General features: G+C 56.5%; 1 protein-coding gene across 3 annotated transcripts; it reads right to left on the reverse strand.

Annotated features, from left to right (window-relative positions):
• Positions 1 to 2,030: 2,030 nt before the first annotated feature.
• PELI3 (pellino E3 ubiquitin protein ligase family member 3) lies at positions 2,031 to 11,306 on the reverse strand. Of its 3 annotated transcripts, XM_045556828.1 has the most exons (8): positions 11,185 to 11,306; positions 9,913 to 10,065; positions 9,311 to 9,382; positions 7,176 to 7,305; positions 6,470 to 6,571; positions 5,512 to 5,706; positions 5,006 to 5,194; positions 2,031 to 3,736 (listed from the first exon to the last, which is right to left on the reverse strand). In XM_045556828.1, the coding sequence occupies exons 2-8, from the start codon at positions 10,062 to 10,064 to the stop codon at positions 3,167 to 3,169; spliced, it is 1,410 nt and encodes a 469-aa protein (XP_045412784.1). In that variant the 5' UTR covers position 10,065; positions 11,185 to 11,306; the 3' UTR covers positions 2,031 to 3,166. The 3 variants fall into 3 exon arrangements, with proteins under 3 accessions (XP_045412784.1, XP_045412785.1, XP_045412786.1); XM_045556829.1 differs by lacking the exon at positions 9,311 to 9,382; XM_045556830.1 differs by lacking the exons at positions 9,311 to 9,382; positions 9,913 to 10,065.
• Positions 11,307 to 19,963: the final 8,657 nt, after the last annotated feature.

Raw genomic sequence — 19,963 nt, forward strand, 5'->3', positions numbered from 1 at the left:
GCCCAAGGCCCTGCGTGGCCCAACAGTGCTCCTAGCTGTCGGCTTTGATGATGACTGTCGCTTTACGGGGGAGCTCAATAAGTTGGTCTACGCCCTTAGGCCTGAGTCACCCCTCTTCTTTCCCGTGCCTCGGTTTTCGTGGTCTTTGTAAGGGGTATAAAGTTGACCGGCGCGGAGTGAAATGTACACAGGCAGAGGAGGTAGTGCTGCCCGCCGCCACCAGGGGGCAGCTCGGGCCAGCAAACGATCCGTTCTCTTGGGACCTGCGACCAAGGTGCATGCTCACATTGTCGTGATCACAGCTAATATGGGCACTCACTGCGGGCCCTTGCTAGCAGCCCGACATGGAGGATCTCATTCAATTCTTCTAAACACCCTGAGGATACCATCATTTTACCCATTGTACACATGGAGGAACAGGCTAAGAGGTTCATTGATTTCCATAAGGCTACACAGCATGTCCTCAGGTGTCCCTGAACTGCGGCCTACTTTATTCCGACGTTCCACCACGCTGTCCCCTCCTCCTGCCCTACACACACACACACACACACACACACGCACACACGCACACAAACGCACGCACGCAAAGCAGTCTCCTCACTGAAGTCATAACCCTGCCAGCCTTGGCTCTTCCCCACGGGAATGAAAAAGGGGCAGGTGAGGACGTAACATTAAGTGTCTACTGCGTTACAGGTTCCCTCCACACATGCGCAACCCCCTGGTGAGGTAGGGACTGTTATTCCATTTAACAGTTGAGGAAACTGAGGCTCCAATAGCTGGCAAGGGCAGAGCTGGGGCAAGCTGGGGTCAGACCCAGGGCCCTCTGACCCCCTCCACCAACACGTCTGAGTTCTGCCAGCACCAGGCTGGTGCCCTTCGCTTGTCTCTGCTCCCAGAGCCTGAGGTTCCCCTCTGGAAAGGGGATGACAGTGCCCCCCTGCCTGGTTCCCTACTGGGTCAGAAAGGAGAAGACCTGGGAAGAGCTGGATTTCTAGTGTTTTGGGGGTGGGGAGGCTGAAATGCTCGCACACCACTCCAGCTTCCCCCCCCCCGCCCTGTTGCAGCAGTGTGATGCTCGATGCTCAGAAGCAAGGGTCTGCCCACATCCCCCTCTCCCCGCACCCGCACAGGTGGGGAGAGGACAGAGGGTCCTCTCAGTAAGCCCAGGTTTGGTCTCTCTGGCTCCAGCCAGCTGTGTGGCCTTGGCCAGGTCCCTCCCAAGGCTATGGCATCTGTCTTCCACTGGGGACAATGCCCAGGTCAGGCCTTTCCCATCTCCAGAACATGTCTACCTATCTTCCTGGCTTGCCCCCTCCAGGCATGGTCTGGGGGCAACCCCAGCAACACCCCAGCCTGGCCCTTGGCTCACAGGGAGAAGTGACCTGTAGCCAGGATGACTAGAAGGCCAGTTCAGACTCGGCCTCCATGGCAACCATCCCCACCCCATTCCCTTTTCCTGCCGCTGTCCACACGGGGCTCACTAGTTGTCAAGCATTTTCCTGCCGCACCTCATCGTGCTGTTCCCGTCACCTGGGCTGCCCTCCCAGCCCCTCCTTCCTCTGGAGACACCGCGCCATGCAAGACACAGCTCAAGCCCCAGGTCCTCACTGGGCCTTCTCCCTCCTCTGGCCTGGCTGCCAGCCCGCTGCAGCTGGCCTGGGTGCAGGCGTCAGCACGGTGGTCCCTTCCAGCACGGGCACATGCAGATCCCTCCTCAGACCAGCAGGCCGGGAGGCGGGGCCTTGCTCACCGTGGGGGGCCCTGCCTGGGGCTGGGCATGGAGCAGGTGAGTGTCCACCAGTCCAGTCTCCAAAACCCTGCTCGTGCGGAAGGAAAGCAGCACGGTGCGGTGGGGAGGGCCGGGCTCTGATGCCAGACGGGCAGCCGTGGGTTCCAAGCCTGGCTTGGCCACTTTCTAGCCATGTGACTTGGAGCATGTGCCTTAATCTCCCTGTAAACACAAATGGCAACACTGCCCTTCCTGGGGTCACTGTGGATTAAGAAAACCTCGGAGAAGCAGAGCCCGGTGCCTAGTGAGTGCTCAGTGAGCACAGTTATTATTATCATTGGCACAGCGTGGGGCACAAGGTGGGCATTCAGGAACGATAGCCCTTGTGTCACAGCCAACGCTCTGGACCTGCGCATCCCTCCTTTGTTGACTCCTGACCGTTCAAAATGAGGTTCAGAATCCTCCAGCATCTTCTCCAGTCGTCAGGGCCAACCTCTCGCTCCAGCCCCCTCCCTGCCCCCTGCAGCTCCCCCCATGCGCCAGCTGCCCTGAATCCGTCCCTCAGTTTCCTGTTTGCTGACACCCGAGCCTGTGCAGGCCCTCCCTTCTGCCTTGAGCACCCTTCCCGTCCTGTGGACCTGGAAGATTCTGAGCAGCCATCGAGGCTGAGCTCCTAAGCCACCTCCTCTGCGAAGCCCCCTCCCCCACCACCAGTGAGGACTGCCCCACAGGCCCTGACCATTCTCTGATCCTAGAGCACAGGAAGCTGTGCTGTCATTTGGCAACTTTGTCGGTCCTCCACTAGACTGTGAACTCTGCCCCTGGGTGGAGGCCGGGGGGCTGGTCTGATTGTCCCTGTGTCCCCAGAGCCCACTTGGCATGGAGTCCAGCCTATAATGGCTGTCAGCAAATGCCAGTCCCAGCCTGCCATCTACCCAGCACTGGCTCCAGGCTGGAGGCACTGCACGCATGCGGGACACGTGGGATTTGGGCGGGCAGCTGAGCAGCGAGGTTTATAGAAGAACCCAGGGTAGCAGCAGGAGGGATGAATATCTGGAACTGGGTTGGCAGGCTCAGGGCACAGCCAGCCTAAGCTGGGGGTCAGGGGTCCTTGGCCCCTTCACCCCCCCAGGGGCACACAGTGTAGGCGGCATGACGCGGGACGGCCCCGGAAGGGCAGGGGCATGGGGCTGGGCTTCCCTCCATCGGCCCAGGGCAGAGCTGGTGCTGAAGGCCCCATCAGTATGACGGGGTGACGGGGTAGAGAGATCCTGGGGACCTCCAGACTTAGGGGGAAGGGCACAGCCCATCCAACATGTTCATCTCGCATGGCCACGTGCCAGCAGCTAGCGTCCCACATGCAGAGCTCCCTCTGGGCTGCAGGAGGTGGGGTCCTGGGTGGGTAGGTGAGCACAGCAGCAGGGGGCCCCGGGGAGCCTAGTCCAGTGGCCCCTGGAAAATGAGGCGGACACAGCCATGCTCGCCGGTGAGCCAGGCTCCACAAAAGGGGCAGGCGGCGTGGAAAGCATGGGTGCCATGGGGCAGCGGTGTCTGGGCCCAGTAGCGGGCAGTCTTCTCAGAGCAGACGTGGCCACAGGGCGCAAAGGCGTGGCTGGGGGGCCCAGGGTCCAGGCAGAGGCCAGCCTCCTGGCCGAGCCACAGGGGCACGTAGGGCCCCACGAGGCGGCAGAGAGGACATTCACGCTCCTGGGGGCCCCGCTCCCGCCGGCAGCCCCAGCCATGGTAGCCGTGGACGTGGCCGCAACGGACATAGACCCAGGGCTGCTGCTTGTCGGGTGCCGTGCGGCCACGGGCCGGGCTGGGGAAGGCCAGGGTGCTGAGCCCCACGGGGCACTGGGGCCTCGCAGCATTTGCCTCCTGCCGCTGGGCCTCCAGCTGCTTCAGCGTGGGCGCCCGCAGCAGGCCCGCTGGCGTGCGCCACAGCAGCGTGGCCCCGCACAGGTCGATGAGGGAGCCGTCCTGCAGCACGTTGGATTCGTTTTCCACCTGCAGAGGCAGCAGAAGGGCCTTACTGCCCAGGAGGCCCCCAGCCAAGCCGCCCGTCCATCCCCCTGAGCCTCCCGGGAGAGGGCACCCTGGGCCAGCAGGATGGGCTGGAAGGCCACGTCTGAGGGCAGCAGTTCTCCCAAGCATGGGCTGGCCCTCGCTCCCAACAGGGCACAGGACTTGGTTTCCTCATCTGCCTAATCAGGAGGTCTGGACCAAAACAAGATTTTCCCAAAATGTTTTCCAAAGTGCCCCCCAATGGCAGGGGCAGGGAACACTGGGCATGCTGGATACTTGGCCCACAGCGGCTGTCCAGGGACTGTGGTTAAAAGCAAACGCTTTGGAGCTAGACTGCCAGGTTTGGGTTCCGGCCTCACCGTTTACTAGCTGTGTGTCCCTGGGGGAGCAACTTTACCTCTCTCTGTCTTAGCTTCCTCATCCTCAAGATGGAGGCCCCCTCCCATTGTCTCAAGTGGTTCTCATGAAGATCAAACGAATCAATCAATATGAGCACTTGGAATGGTGCCTGGCACATAGTGGGTGCTCAACGAGTGTATGAAACATTCATGTTCATAGTTTTAAAAACGAATGCTTCCCCAAACCTCCCAGTAGTGTTGATGCTCTAAAAAGATAAGCCACGCTTCTCCCTGAGGTTTTGCGGGCTGTGCTTATACCCAGGAATACCTCTGCGTGGCCCAATTGAGGAGCATGGCCAAGTGGCCTCGGGCAAGGCCCTGCCTATCTCTAGGACTCACGCCCAGCTCCCACCCTTAGCTCTGATCTGTACCCTGTGGGCCTTCCACTGCCACCTGTGTCAGAGCGACTCCAAGGGCCCTTTCCTGCTGGGAGAGAAGACTAAAGCTAAACCCGTCCAAACGTGACAGACACTCTACGGACTGCTAACACGCCGGGCTGTAAACTGCTCACACAAGGCCAAGTGTCACCCTCCTAAGAGGGTGTGAGTTTTTAAGCTGCCAGGAGTCTCAGAGCCGCTTGGTACGGCACGGGGTGCTTGTGTGTGCTCTACTTCAGTGTTCCCCAGGGTCCCCCAGTGGTACACAGACTACACTTAGGGACGCAGATCTGGTCCTATCTGTGGGGCAAGTGGCACATGCCAAGAACTCTCTGAGCCTGGGATTCCCCCAGATGGAGCTTGCTGGGGTTCCCTTGGGCAGAAGGGCTGGAGATCACTCCTGGCTTGGGCAGGGGTACGGGCAGATTGTAAGGGCCGGGCAAGGATGGGGGTGGAGAACAGAGCAGGCCACCTACCAGCTTGCCCCGCTGCTGGGCTGAGCGGCTGTCCCGCAGCGTGTACACATTCCCGCAGACTGAGATCTCTCGCCAGACACCCGGAGCCGAGTCCTCGGAGAAGCCGCCCGCTGGGTGCATCACCAGGACTCCATTGGTGGTCAGGCCATCCATCAAGCCATCAGGGGTCCGCCATTTGGCTGCCCGCTCCTGGGACCACATTAGGGGTCAGATCACATCCCCAAGAGGCCCCCCAGCAGGCTGCACACCAGAGGGCTGCTGCTCTACCCTCAAGTTCAGAGATGGCCGAGAGGACAGGCATTGAACTTGCATGACTTGGGCATCACCTGACCTCTCTGAGCCTCACTTTGCTCATTTATTTGTTAAGTGAGGTTGCTAATCTCTGCCTGGGTCATCCTTAGGGTTACTGTGGGGTGGTCCATCACCTCAGGATGCTGTACCTCCCCAGCCTAGCCCTTGGCTCACTCTCCGCTGAAGAGTTGTTCCCTGCCTGGGGGCTCACTCACGCCAAGGAAGATGTTGCTGGAGGCATCGAAGCCAGCAGCGTAGATGCGGGCTGTATAGGGCGGCCGGCGGTCGCAGAGGATGCGGCAGGCATAGCGGGAGATGGTGCTCTGGGCAGAAGGGCCCTCAGTGGCCCCTCCTCCAGGGGACGTGTCTGTTACCACAAAGTCGATCATGTTCTCCGTGGAGCGGCCGATCTGCGGAAAAGAGGGGGCAAGCCCAGGGATTATATGAGCACAGGGAAGTCTCCTGAGCTTCCCACCCCAGCACACCAGCAGCTCTCTGCACGCAGGGCCAGACAGTGAGGCCACCAGGCCCTGGGGGTGGGACAGCACCAACTGCCCGGGCCCTCTGGGCTCCCAGGTGGGGTGTCCAAGTCCATAAGCCATGGTCTGGAACTTCTCCTTCTCTGTCACCCCACAGTGCTGGGGAGCACCCCACTCAACAAAAACTAGTTGATTTGCTGATCGAACAGTAGAAGGGTGCTCAGATGTTAGCAGCAAATAGAGCGTTTGTAGTACGTATTTATTATACGCCAGGCACCCTGCTACGCACCTTATGTGCGATAGCTCAGCTAATCTGCCATGGGTGGGCACTGTTACGGCCTCACTTTCCAGATGAGGAAACCAAGGCCCAGAGAACTTAAATGACTCTTGCCAAAGTCACCCAGTGGTAAGTGACAGAGCTGGGATCTGAACCCAGCCATACGACTCTCACACCCGTACCCTGAACTCCGAGCTATATGGCCTCCCGCAGTCTGGGAGTCTCGATGCAGCCACAGACTGGCTGTGTGACTCTGAAATTCAACAGCCCACACTGGGACATCCCGCATCCTCATCCCAAGAGCAGTCGACTACGCAAGTGCCCCAAAGCATCTTTCCCAGGCCTCAGCCTGGAATGTCTGCGGAGCCTAGAGGCCTAGTGGCCCGAGGCCAGGTTTGTGGAGGAGCCTGAGCATACCTGGAACATGTCTGTGTCACTGTCGTGCGTATACTCCACTATGACCGAGTGGCTCCGGGACAGTGTGTATGAGATGCTGTGCTGGCCACGGTTACTCAGTGCCTGGTGGGGAGAAAGAAGTCACTTTCCAGGGCATGTGCCCGTGAGAAGTGTAAGCCTCTGAGGCAGAGGCTGGAGCTCAGGTTCCACCTTTGCAGAGGGTAGCCTGTGCAGCAGGTGCTTTACACGGGTTACCTGATTTGACCCCTACGGCCACCCCAAGAATGGGGTTATTAGTCCCATTTGACAGCCGAGGGAACTGCAGGTCAGAGAGCACTTGGCCTAAATGCATACAGCCGAAAACAGCGGAGGCTGAATTCTAACCCAAATCCTCTCGAGCCAAAGGTTTTCCCTTTGGCATTCTGTGTGACTGTCACATCCCCCTCTCTGAACCTTAGCTGCCTCTAAGAGGATGCTGCTCATTTCCATCCAATGAATGGGGTCTGGTGGTCAAGGAAACATTTTACCAACTGTAAAGGACTGCACACACTACAAAGGACTTCCTGTCACCACCCTTTCTCTCGCACAGCCCAGTGGGCAGTGAATGATGACACAGTGGCCCCCCATTCCAACAGAGCTGAGGGCAGGGAGGACCGGGAAGGCTGAAGACCCGGGCCTTGGGCAGGGAGGGCAGGTCTGGCACCAGGTCGACAGGTCAGGTGCTTGCCTTGGACACAAGCGGCGTGGAGATGTGGTGCATGACATCTGGCTTCACTCCGTTGGCATGTGGCCGGCGGCTCAGTGCCAAGCGGCTTCGCCGGCGGCCCTTGTCCCCACTTGCCAAACATCCATTGTAGCTGTGGAGGTGGGGAGTTAAGAAGAAGGGGTTTCAGGAGGAGAGAGGGGAGGAGAGAGAGAAGGAGAGGCAGTGAGCCCCCGATGAGACGTGACCCAAACTGCCAACTTCTGGGCAGATCCTACCTTAATAAACAAGCTCTAGAACCACCCGGAACCGGAAGATCCTACAATAACAACCCAGGGCACTGGGGAGTCGGAGTGGGTATTGGAACAGTTTCAAAAGGCCTTTCATTCAATTAAGCACGTATTGCCTGGACACCTGAGCCGTGCCTGGATGGGTGCTGGGGTGGCAGAGGTGACGCACCAGGGGTGAGTTGTGCCCTCAGTGGAGGGGCCCTGAGCTGCTCCAGGAACTTAGACACCACCTGCCATGACCCAGGCACAGGCCACTATGCCACAGGCCCAGAGGAGGGGAAGGGAATTCTGGCCTTAGGACCAGACACCTATTGGGTCTTGAAGAACTAGAAAGGATTCACCTGTAGCAAACTGTCATTTGTTACACTACAACTAGAAACCAAAATGAAAGAAAAACTAGACCCACAATGCCACTACCTCCATATATCCACACATGCCAAATTTCCACCTTCCTTTCCAGCTCTTGTCCGGAGGGAATGATTGTAAGAGGCAAAGAGGGAGTGAGTCACAGCTTTGATCGCTGCCATGTACCAATGCCTTCGTGTTCCTGGTCCTTCACATCATTAATCACCTAATGGAATCTGAGGGACGTCCTGCCAGGCAAGGGTCATTCTTCCCATTTTACAAATGAGAGAAATCGAGGCTCAGGGAGGTAAAGTGACTTGCCTCAGGCTAGCGAGGTAAAGAGTGCGGATCTGAGCCGGGTCTGTCTGACTCCAGACTTGCGAAGCCCTTCCCCACGGAGGCTCCCCCGAGCAAAGGCCCCAGGGCCGGCTGGGTTTGGTGAGATGGGGAATGGTGACTTGGGTGGTAAAGTGCCGTGGGGCAGATGAAGGTGGTAGAAAGGCCCTAAACACCAGGCCGAGGACGCTATTCTGTAAGCAGTGGGGAGCCATGAGGGTTTCAGAACAGGGGGTGACAGCTGCCAAATACAGATGAGGACCACTTGAATCAGAATCTTCTGGTGAGCTTGTTAAAACCCAGGTCCCTGGTCCCACTAGACTCTGATTCTGGAGGCCTGAATGGGCCTGTCAATGTGTATTTTCAATGCGCTCTCCGGGCAGCTCTGACGCGCAGCCGGAGTGGGGCTTCACTGCTTTGTGGAGGGCTGTCAAGGGGGTCACACTCTTGGGTCTGCAGTGTCCCCCACCGGTGGCTTTGCCCCCGGCTGGAAGGCCAGCCCTGCCTTTGGGGTGAGAAACAGCTGCTTTTCGCACGCAAGCACTCCCAAGAGGGCATCACTTTTGCCCTTGTGAGCTCTTCCCATGTATTGGGGGCAGGCCCTGGGGGGGTAGTTTGGGACACAGGCTCGGGATGCAGGTGGACCTGGCATAAGCCCAGCTCTTCTACTCAGCAGGTGACCTCTGTAAAACCGGGATAATTTTTCAGGACCTACCTCACAGGTTCATTTTGATAACTAAATGAGATAAAGCATTTAAAAATGCTTGGCACAGAGTTTGGCATCTTTATAGCAAGCCCTTGATAAGCATTAGCTCTCCTTATTTTCTTAAAAAAAACACATGGCACATACATGTCAACAAACAGTAGCCATTATGATTTCTTAATAATCCTCATAATGAAAATAGAGCTTATCAAATAGTTTCCTCAGGACTGATGGCAGAGAGAGACCCAAAGGAGACCTGGATGGAGGAGGAGGAAGGGCCTGGGGGAAGAGCTGAGTGGATGGTGTGGGAATCCTGGTCAGGCAAAGACCAAGAGCGTTGAGGACTGCTCAGCCACCAACCCACGTCACTCCCTCTCTCCTGGCCTCGGCTCGCTCATCTGCAGCATGAGGGTCAGCTGTGGCTTAAAGTGCACTAGACCTAGAGTAAGAAAGACCTGGGTCCAAATCCCAGCCCTGCCACTTACCAGCTGTGTGCCCTTGGGCCAGTCACTTCCCCTCTCTGAGCCTCGGTTTCCTCACCTCCTTCCTCACAGCATCTTTGTGAAGATTGAAATGAAATAATGTCCATGAAAGGGCTTGGCACAGGCCTGCCTCCCAGAACACTTGCTACGTGCTGGGCACTGTTTACGTACTTTACAGAAATGACCTCACTCATTCCTTCCGACACCCTCCGAGGTAGGGTTATTGTCATCCCTGTTTGCAACATGGGCAAGTGGAGGCATGGGAAGCTCAGCAACCCATAGAGGCAGGACTTGAACCAAGCAGTTTGGCTGCAGAATCAGAGCCCTTCACCCCACACCACACACTAGGGCATCACGAAAGGCAGCTGGTGTTACTTTCTCCTCATCTGATCAGAAACTTGGGCAGTTAGAGTTGTCTCAGTAATTTGTGGAAAATGAGAAGATAATATCATACTTATGAACTGAAGTGGGTTCGGTCACTTTTGTCTTTCAGCTGGGAAGATGAGGAGGGACAAACACAGAAGGCCCTGTGGGGGCTGGGACCCTTGCTCTGGCTGCCCTGGGGGTGCCTGGAGCCCTGCCCCTCCCACACCAGGGATGCTCACCCCAGAATGATGAGCTCGCCATATTTGATGGGCTCCTCGCCTGGCTGTGCATCTTCACCGGGAGAGGAGAGGACACAAGAGCCCTTGTTCCCAGGGTGCTGGAGGTCTGAGGTTCGAGGGGCCCCCACTTCAGGGTTTCCTTCCAGCACCATTCTGGGCAGAGTGAGAGAGAAAAGAGCTTTGCAGCTTCCCCCTCCCAGCCCCCCTCAGTCCCCGCTCCAGCCTACTGCAGGGCCACCTAGGCTAAGGCAACAATGACCTTTCACTGCCTCTGTTGCTATGGTAACCACTTCACCTCGACCTCCCCTAAACTGCCCTGGGATGCTGGGATGCCAGGGAGAGGAGATGGGTGGGATGGAACCAAGAGGGAGGGTGGCACAGTCTGGGGGTCAGGATATTTGGTGGTGCCAGAGGGATGGACCAACTTGGGGTGGCCAGAGGGTGCTTTTTAGCCAAGACACCAGTCTGGGATGTGCTTGGAAGAGGAGCATCCCGAGAGCTGGGGGTCCTTACCCCTCACCTCAGACTCAGTTCCTGGGTTTAGTTCTTAGCCCCAGAACCTCTGAGCTACTTCCGCTGTCAGGTTCTTTGACTCCATCTATCCATCTTAATCTTTCTGCCCCTGTGCGGTCTAGGCCTCTGTTTTCTCAATGACTTTCTGTCCTCCCAGCCGCTGTCCTTTTCGCTGTCTCTCTTCCCATCCTCTGCCTGTCTGCCCGCCTCCACCTCACCATCCATCTGCCTCAGTCTCCCCACCTTGACCTCGCCCTGCGGCCAGGCCAACAGGCTCCCCCTGGGTGCGCGCCTCTCCCTCCCTCAGGTGTGTGTCTGCGGCCCGGCCGCCCGGGTCTCCGGAGGCCTGCGGGGGAGGCGCTGCCCCCGCCGCCCGGGCTGCAGCAGAGCTCGTCTCCTGCAGGCAGCCCGTTTGGAAAACATCCCCGCGCGGGAGGGACTGCGCCGGCGGGCCCGCGCCCCGCGCCCCGGGCGGGCACAGCGACGGCCCAGCGCATACGCAGATACAACCCGGCGGCCCCTCCACGGAACACGCGCGCGCACGCACACGGCCCCGCACAGCCCGAGCCCCGCGGGCAGTGCCCGGACGGGCGTAGAGCCCACCGCACCCGCGACCGCAGGGACGCGCGGACGCGCGCAGCCACAGGCGCCTGCCCTCGGACCCACTCCCGCCGTCACCCCCAGACACGCAAACACGCCCCCCGCGCCCGCCCAGGCCCGCCCGGCGCAGCCTCCGCCCCCTCCGCCCCTGCAGCTCACCTGGCTGCGCTCCGGGCCCGCTGGGCGCCGCTCCCTCCCCGCCTCGCCCCTGTTCGGCCCGGGGCCGCTGCGGCGGGATGGGCCCGGCCCGCGGCGGCTCCGCGCTGCCTCGTCACGGGGACACCCGGGGCCGGGGGAGGGGGATGAGCGCGAACCGCCACGCTCCGCCCCCTGTCCAGATGCCCCGCCCCGTTTTCCCCGCCCCCAAGAGAGCTCCGCCTCACCCAGACTCCGCCCCTTGCGGCGAAGCTTAGCCCTAGTCGGCGGAGCTCCGCCCTTTCGCGGGAGACCACACCCCTCCCCGAGCACCGCCCTCGGCCCCAGGGAAGCCCCGCCCACCACTATTTGTGGGACTCCCTCGCCCCTCCTCTCTGGCTCAGGGACTCCCCAGTAATCCACGCGACCCCTCCCCCATTCGGGCTCCCCAGACCCCGCCCCGGGGACTCCCGGGTTCTCCCAGAGACCCCGGCGCCCCTCCCCACCGTAGGCCGGGCCCTCACATTGGGCTGGAGGCCCCTTTCCCCAACCTCAGGCCCGGGGTCTCCCCACCCCCGGCCCCGGACCCCGCCTCCTCCCACATGGCGAAGCCACGCAATTCGAGAAGCGAGAAGACCAGCAGGAGAGAAGGAAAGTACTGGAGCGGGCGGAGGGGGTGCGCGCGGCGGTGGAGGCGCAGGAAAACAGCCGCAGGTGACCAGAGTCGCAGACCTGTTTCCACCCCAGCTTGGCCACTTTGTCGCCGGGTGACCTCCGGCCGGCCCCGGGCCTTGGTGTCCGCCCGCCTTCTCCCCTCCCGCCAGCGTGCACACAGCATCGGAGACGCCACAAAGGGGAAGGAGACCTTTGGGGGAGCGCAGCCCTTCTGGGCCTGGGGCGTGCCGTGTATCTCTGCTATCAGTTGTTAGAGCACATGAAACCCTGCGGTCCCTGGGAGGCAGGCACCATAATTGCCCGTTTTACAGAAAGGAGACAGATTTTTCTAAAGTGACTAGCTTTTTGTAGTTTCCTAGAAACGGCCAAGAGGGGATCTCAGCTTTCTGAGTGACTCCTAAGCCTCAGCTCCTAACTTCTATACCTTGTAGTAAATGGGGGCGGCATGATGGAGGCTCAGAGGTGCAGAACAGGAAAAACTTATGAGCATCAAATAAGGTCCTTGCTGCTCAGTATCTCTTGGTCTGGAACTATAAGGGCGAAGTTATAGTTCCAGAACAAGTCTTTGGTCGTTGAGGGTGGGAGGTATGAAAAAATCAAGGAAGGCTGCACAGAGGAGATGGCTTTTGGCTGCCACCATGAAGGACATGTGGGAATTTCCCCACACATTCCTGAGAGCGAGCCTCTGCCGCCACCAACTTGTTGCATGTGAAGCTCGCGGTGTACTCCCCCTGGGCCCCACTACATCTATTCCACTAATCCCCCCACCTAAAACTAGTCGAGGATACCAACTGCTTTGCCAGTTGTCCTGGGGCCCCGGCAGCTAGATGACACACGGAGGCCGCCAGCAGCACGTCCTCTAGGGAGCAAGGCACTCATTAGTCAGAGAGAAACTCCCTGAGAGGCTGCCACCAGCAGGCCGGACTGCTGGCTGCACCACAGGATAGCTTCCGTCGCTGAAGGCCTGCAGCACGCCCACCTCTGTGCAGGTGTGCTCAGCCCCCATAGGTACGGGCAAGCTGGGACGGTCTGGCTCCCTTTTGTCCCCCAGGCTTTCAGCACTGTGCCGGCCAGAGCAGGTCCTCAGGGAACATGGACTGAATTGCTATTACAGTCCCCAGTTTACAGATGAGGAAACTGAGGCTCAGGCAGGGGGAGGAACTTGGCCCAGGGCACACGGCTGGGCAGGTATGGAGCTGACATTTCACCAGAGCCCCAGTGCTGCTGCTACAGGGCACCGGGCTGCATCACGGCTGATGTGAGAGAGATTGCCAGTACTCGTGGGACCAGGCAGTGGTTTCTCCCGGGGTGGAGCACTGGGATTGGAGCTGCATGGACCGTAAGGGGCCTCAGGGAGCTAGGGGTTGTCCCAGTCCCAGCGCTGTCCAGCGAGGTAGAGGAGGGAAGAGTGGGGACACCACCAACAGATGCAGATGCCACATCCCAGCCATGGCTTCTGGCTCTAAATCCAGTGCTCTGTCTCAAGAACTGCAGCTTCCCAACCTCTCTGGGCCTCCAGTTCCTTATTTGTAAAACGGGAATAATAATAATGGTACCTGCCTCTGGTGGATTACGATTTTGCAGTTTGCCCTCCCTTCTCTCTCTTCAGTCTAGATCTTGTCCCAATTGCTTCAAAAAAGAGACAAAGAAAGGAATGAGATAAAAACTTTATTTCTTTAATTCTTGTGTTCAAGTGCCTGAAGACAAGGGGCTGGCATAAACAGTTGGAAGAACAGTTGTGTATCTAGTTAAGAAAAGATGTTCAAAAAACAGAAAGCGGCAGCAGTAAACTCTTCCTGGGCTAGGAGATTTGGAGGCGGGAGGGAGAGCTGAGATGCTGGGCTCTGCCTTTGTGGCCGGGCTGGAGCGGAGGGTGGGTTGGGGAAAGACAGGCCACACCGATGGAGCTGGGGACCCTGAGCAGAGGAGACCTTGGCCTCACTCCTCAGGCTATGGCTTTGGAAGAAAGCCCTGGCGGCAGAACAATAGCAGTGTGTGGGTTTGTCCCTGGAGTCTTAGAGATGCACAGTGGCCTGAGAAAGCCTTGAAATTTCTGTGCCCCAAAATGGCAATGCTCAGGAAGGCTAGAGTATCCTAAGGGGTCTCATAGCTGACAGGAGGGTGGCTCAGGGTACCTGGATTGACAATTAGAGGCCAGTAAGATGCAGGCATCTCAGTAGAAGCTGGCGATGAAGACAGCCAGACTCCAGGGACACTGGTCCTCTTGTTCCTCTCAGTGCCAGGACCCTAGGGAAGTCCCTGGACTGAGAGGCCACCCTAAGTAGGAGAGAAGTGAGGAGGGCAGCGGGCTCAGAAGAACCGAGTTTAATCTGAAATGGCTGAGAAAAGCTGGAACTTCCTCAACTACATTGTCTCCCAACAGGTGCCATGGCGACAGAGACGATGTTTAGTTCTAGAACAGGGGTGAGCGAACTACAACCCCCGGGCCAGGCCCAGCCTGCTATCTGCGTGTGTAAATAGCGTGTCATGGGCACATAGCCACACCCACTCGTTCACGCACTGCGTGCAGCAGAGTTGAGTATTAACAGTTGTGAGAGAGTCTGTATGGCTCTCGACGTCTGAAATCTTTACTGTCTGGCCCCTTACAAAATAAGTTTGCTGACTTCTAGTCTAGAAGGCGATGGAAGTTATAATTTATGCCCCATTATATTTACTTATTTATCTTTTCTTAGAGACAAGGTCTTGCTCTGTTGCCCAGGCTGTACTGCAGTCACGCAGTCACAGCTCACTGCAGCCTCCAACTCCTGGGCTCAGGTGATCTTCCTGCCTCAGCCTCTCGAGTAGCTGGGACTCCAGGTGCCACCACCACGCCCATTTCATACGCCTCCTTTTATAATGAAAGTGCTAATGGCTTGAATATAGGATACTCTTGATACCCCACCTGGGGTCATTGTGGGGATTGAACCAAAGGGTGCTGTAAACAGCTCAGCTCAGTGCCTGCCTGTTTCCGCATTACAAGGTATCCCAAAACTTAGTGGCTTAGATAATAAATATCTCTCATCTTACTCAGTTTCTGATGGTCAGAAATTTGGAGCAGTTTAGCTGGGTGGCTCTGGGTTGGGGTCACTGATGAGGTTGCAGTCCAGTGTCAGCTGGAGCTGTCATCATATGGAGGCTTAGCAGGGGCCCGGGGACCCCTTCCCAGGAGACTCACTCACGCAGTAGCATGTGAGTGCTGCCTGTTGATGAGAGGCCACCATTCCTCTGCTTATAGATGTCTCCTTGGGCTGCTTGAATGTCCTCACAACATGATAGCTGGGTCCCGCAGAGTGAGTGAGCCAAGACAGCAAAACTGAAGCTATAATGTCTTTTTTTTTTGGTAGAGACTGGGGTCTTGCTATGTTGCCCAGGCTGGTCTCAAACTCCTGGCCTCAAGAGATCCTTTTGCCTCAGCCTCCCAAAGTGCTAAGATTACAGGTGTGAGCCATTGTGTCTGGCTTTTTTTTTTTTTTAAAGCTAGCTTCAAAAGCCACACACCATCATTTCTGTGATGTACTATTGGTTGCACAGATTAGCCCTAGCCACTGTGCCAGGAGCCTATACAAGGGTGAGCATGCCAGCAGGCAGGGAGCATTGAAGGGCATCTCCAAGGCTGGCTACCACAGACTGCCCTCTGGCTCCCCTCCCACCGCACACCCCATTACTGCATTAGCTGGAAGTCCAAAATCTCATCATCTTAATCAGGTCCATGTGTGCATGAGGCATCTCAGGTATGGTTCCTCGGCTACAGTTCCTCTCAATCTGGAAACCTGGGGGCATAGTCATAAGACAGCTTGACAAGGCTGGAGGATCCACTTTGAAGGAGGCTGACTCGCGTGCCCGGGAAGCCAGTGCAGATTGCCAGCAGGAGGCCTCGGTTCTTCTCCGTGTGGTCCTCTCCAGAGGACTGCTTGAGTGTTCTTGCAGCACAGCGACTGGATTCTCCAACACAATGAGAGTCAAAGACAAAAGCCACAATGTCATATAGTGTCATTTCTGCTCTATTGATCAAAGTGATCACGGGCCTGCCCAGATTCAAGGGGAGGAACTTGGATTCCACCCCTCGATGAGAAGAAACTGAAATACTTTTCATCCGTAGCTTGTGACCACCACACCCAGCGTGACCACCTGCTGAAATGTGGGACCAGGCATCATATTACCAGGTGACCCTTCCCCCTTTCCCTCACATCTGACTGGACCATGGATGGGCGCCTGACTTGAAGGTAGTCCATCCATAGGTTATAAGGCATCCAATGCCCTATCAGACACAGAAATTGTGTATAACTGATGACAATGAATGAACTGTAGCCAAATGCAAGAATATGGGTTAATTTGAAAAATGTAACTTTGAGGTTTTACTTCTGGCCCGACAGAGTGAGGAGCTCTGCAGGACGACCCCCTTCCCCAAGCAAACTGGTGAATGTTTAAAACAAACAAACAAACAAACAAACAACCATTTAAAAAATGGTCCTAAGAGCATACAGCAAATGAAGAAACATTTATCAACAAAACCTATTAAAACTCAGTTAAAAAAAGGGAATCTGGGATTTAAACCAAGGCCCACCCCTTTGCTCCCCCGTTCCAGCTCAGCGAAGTGAAAGAGATGGAAATTGCCTCCACACCGGGGCAGCCAGGATTGCAGGGCTCGCTCCCTCCCCAGCTCCAGGCCAGAGGGCTCTGGTGTTGAGGCTGTTCTGGGGGAGTGGAACTGGGAGGTGGGGGCTCCCTTCTTCCACTCAACCCCCACTGGTGGGATGGAGGCTCAGCCTCGGGCATGGAGCCCCTGAGAATACTAGGGTGCCAGTCACCCTTGCCCCAGCATGTGGAGCAGGGGTTCCACTCAGGAGGAAGTTGGGGAAGCTGAGGAGACCTGGGGCTGCTGCATCCTCCCTCCAGCAAGCATGCAGCTCCTAAAGTGGGGGTGTCACTCAGAGAGAAGCATGTGTTGTTCCTGCCAGCACCAGCACCCTGGCTGAGATGTCCCCTGGGGACAGAAGTGGGTGAGACAGAGAAAAGAGAGAGGGCTCCAAATCCTTCCCCAAAGGAACTGATTTTATTTGCAACAGGTTGTGGAGAAGTTGAAGTTCGAGCCCAAGGGCACTCTCAAAACAGTGGAGGCTGTGATGAAAGGCAATAGGGAGGAGACGGACAGACTCTGGGGCTGCAGGCTGGGCTGCAGGCTGGGGGGTCTGGAGAGGAGCTGGGAAAAGAGACACTGGAAGATCCTCCTGGACTCAGAGCAAATCTCAAACACCAGCCCTGGGGACCATTTCCTCAAGGGAGTCTGAGTTTGGTTGGATCCGTTTGTGGAGCAGTTTATGAGTATTGCTGAAAATACAGAAATAGAGAACTCAGCTGCCAATTAGTGGAGCTTGACAGCTGGGTGTGGTCAGGGAAAGAGTCAGTCAAAGAGAGTCCTGCCGAGACCACTGCTCACCCAGGTGACTGTGGGTCCCCAAGGCTGCACCTGCCCAGGAACGACATCAGAGGCTTCACACCCTGGCTGCAGGAAAGGAGGGAACAGACTTCACTAAAATAACCCCTCCAGCCACTAAATGGGCAGATAAGGATAACAAGCCCTGGCAGACTTGCATCTGTCACACACAGACAACGGCCAGCCCACACCTGGCACCTGGGAGCCCCCGGGAGGAGCAGGGAAGGGGGAGGCAGAGGAGAGTGGAGGCTGGGCCCCCTCCTACCTTCGATTGGCAACATGGAGAATTAGGGACCTAGAACTGCCCACATGTCGCTCATCCCTCTCCCTCATCACCCGCATTCAACTTGTCACCAAGTCCTGCCCCACCAATCTTGCCATCCCCTCTGTGACTGTCCAGAGAGCAGGACTGAGATCCAGGTCTGTCTCTCCCAACACACACACACACACACACACACACCCCTCTCCCTAGCTGTGTGACCTTGGGCAAGTCTCTCCACCTCTCTGAGCCTCAGCTCTCTCAACTGTGAAATAACAATGATAAAGGTGCCTACCGCACAAGACTGTCCTGAGAAATTGGCAAGATTGCCCAGGAAGGGTGCTCAGCGCAGGCCTGGCTCATGGCCTGTGGGGAGCGCTACCCAAAAGGCAGATGCTATCCTTGTCAGTTCAGACTTCATCATTTCTCGGCTGGACACTCAGGACAGCCACCCCAGTGGCCTCTCTGTCTCCATTCTTGCCCCTCCAATCTGTCCTCTCTAACTCAGCCAGTGTCAGGCCCCTGTCTAAGGCTGGTCAAGGTGCCCAGAGCTTCTTTTCCAAGAGTGTGGGTCTGGCCCCTCTGGGCCACTGGTTAAAATGCAGCTTTCTAGAATCTCCCCTCCAGGGACCCCTGCACTTGTCACAGTGCCCCAGCGACCCTGCTGTGCACTGATGCTTGAGACTCAGCACTCTGCAAGCTAAAGTCTACGCTCGGTGGTACAGGATCCAAGGGCCTCCAGATCTGGCCCCTGCCAACCTCTCCAGCCGCTACTCCCTAGCTCACACCACGCCCTCCAGCCACACCACAGCACACACACTTCCCTGCCGCCCACGCTCTCCTGCGACTCTCTGCCTGTTCCCCCTGCCTCCCTCAGGCTGGGGAAGGTGCCAATTATAAGCCAAATTGTGTCCCCCCAACAATTTCTATATTGCAGCCCCAACCCCCAGTACCTCAATATGCAACTGTATTTGGAGACAGGGCCTTTAAAGAGGTGATTAAGTTAAAATGAGCCCATTAGGGTGGGCCCTAATCCAATGTGACTAATGTCCCTATGAGAATAGGAAATATGGATGCGTAGAGATGCCGGGGCACAGAGGGACGGCCACATGAAGACACAGGCAGAAGGTGGCCATCTGCAAGCCAAGGAAAGAGCCTCGGAAGAAACCAAACCTGCTGGCACCTTGCTTTTGGACTTCCGGCCTCCAGAATTGTGAGAAAAGAAACTTCTGCCGTTTAAGGCCCCGGTCTGTGGTATTTTGTCACGCAGCTGGAGCTGACTAGTACAGTGCCCGTCTCTGCACTGTGCCACCGACGGCATTGGCACCTCGCAAAGAACCCGCCACATTGCTCTACAACTGTCTCTTTATTCACTCGTTTCCTCTCCCAGTAGCTCAGGCTTTCTTCAGACTAGGGTGGTGACACATCAGTGGGCTATGGCATTGAATTCGAGGGCTCAGCCAGCATGCGGAATGAAACAGAATGGACTAGAACAGAAAATAGCAGAGTACATCACATAAAGACGTGAACTGCCTCATGACACTGGTGTTCCCCTGTGTGTATGTCTGTGTGTGTGTCTTTGGCCACGATGTCAAAGATAGAAAGCCACTGTTGTATGCTGTGTGACCCTCAAGGATGACGTCACACCTGCTCATTTCTGTATGTCCAGTCCAGAAAGAAAATGCGGTAAATATACACAATGGAACAGTACTCAGTCCTAAAAACAGGACGAAGCATGAACCATGTCTTTTGCAGCAATATGGATGGAACTGGAGGTCATTATCTTAAGTGAAACAAGTCAGACACAGAAAGACAAATATTGCACGTCCTCACTTGTAAGTGGGAGCTAAGCAATGGACAGAGCTCGGAACAGTAGGCAGTGGAGACTTGGGAGGGTGAGGGAGCGGGAGGGGACGGATGAGGAGAGACTACTTACCATACTTGATGGATACAATGTATATTATTTGGGGGAAGGACACCCTCAAAGCCCTGACTGGACCACTACACAATCTATGCATCTAACAAGATTGCACTTGTATCCCACAAATTTATACAAATTAAAAACAAATAAACAAAATGTAAGAAAGGATTCACTGCACTGTGGGGCACACAGAAATGAATCAGACCCAGTCTGGCTTGCTCCAGGCCAGGCCCTCTAAGCGCTTTACCAGAACTGACCAATTTCTCGTGAGCAGGTATATTATTAGCTCCATTTTACTAGAAGGGAACCTGAAGCACAGCGAGGTTAATGATCTTGCCCGAGGTTTTACAGCTTGATTCCAGAGTCTTGGTACGGGTAATGAGGCTGGGTGTTATGAAGGCCTTGACGGACTTCAGAGGCAGGGACAATCACATTTAATTAGTGGGAGTCCAATAAGAATTCATAATAAAAAATTTATGTGTCTCACAGTTTACAGTGTGGTTTTACATGGATT

This window comes from Lemur catta, chromosome 7 (genome assembly GCF_020740605.2).
Source record: "Lemur catta isolate mLemCat1 chromosome 7, mLemCat1.pri, whole genome shotgun sequence".
Lineage (NCBI taxonomy): Eukaryota > Metazoa > Chordata > Mammalia > Primates > Lemuridae > Lemur > Lemur catta.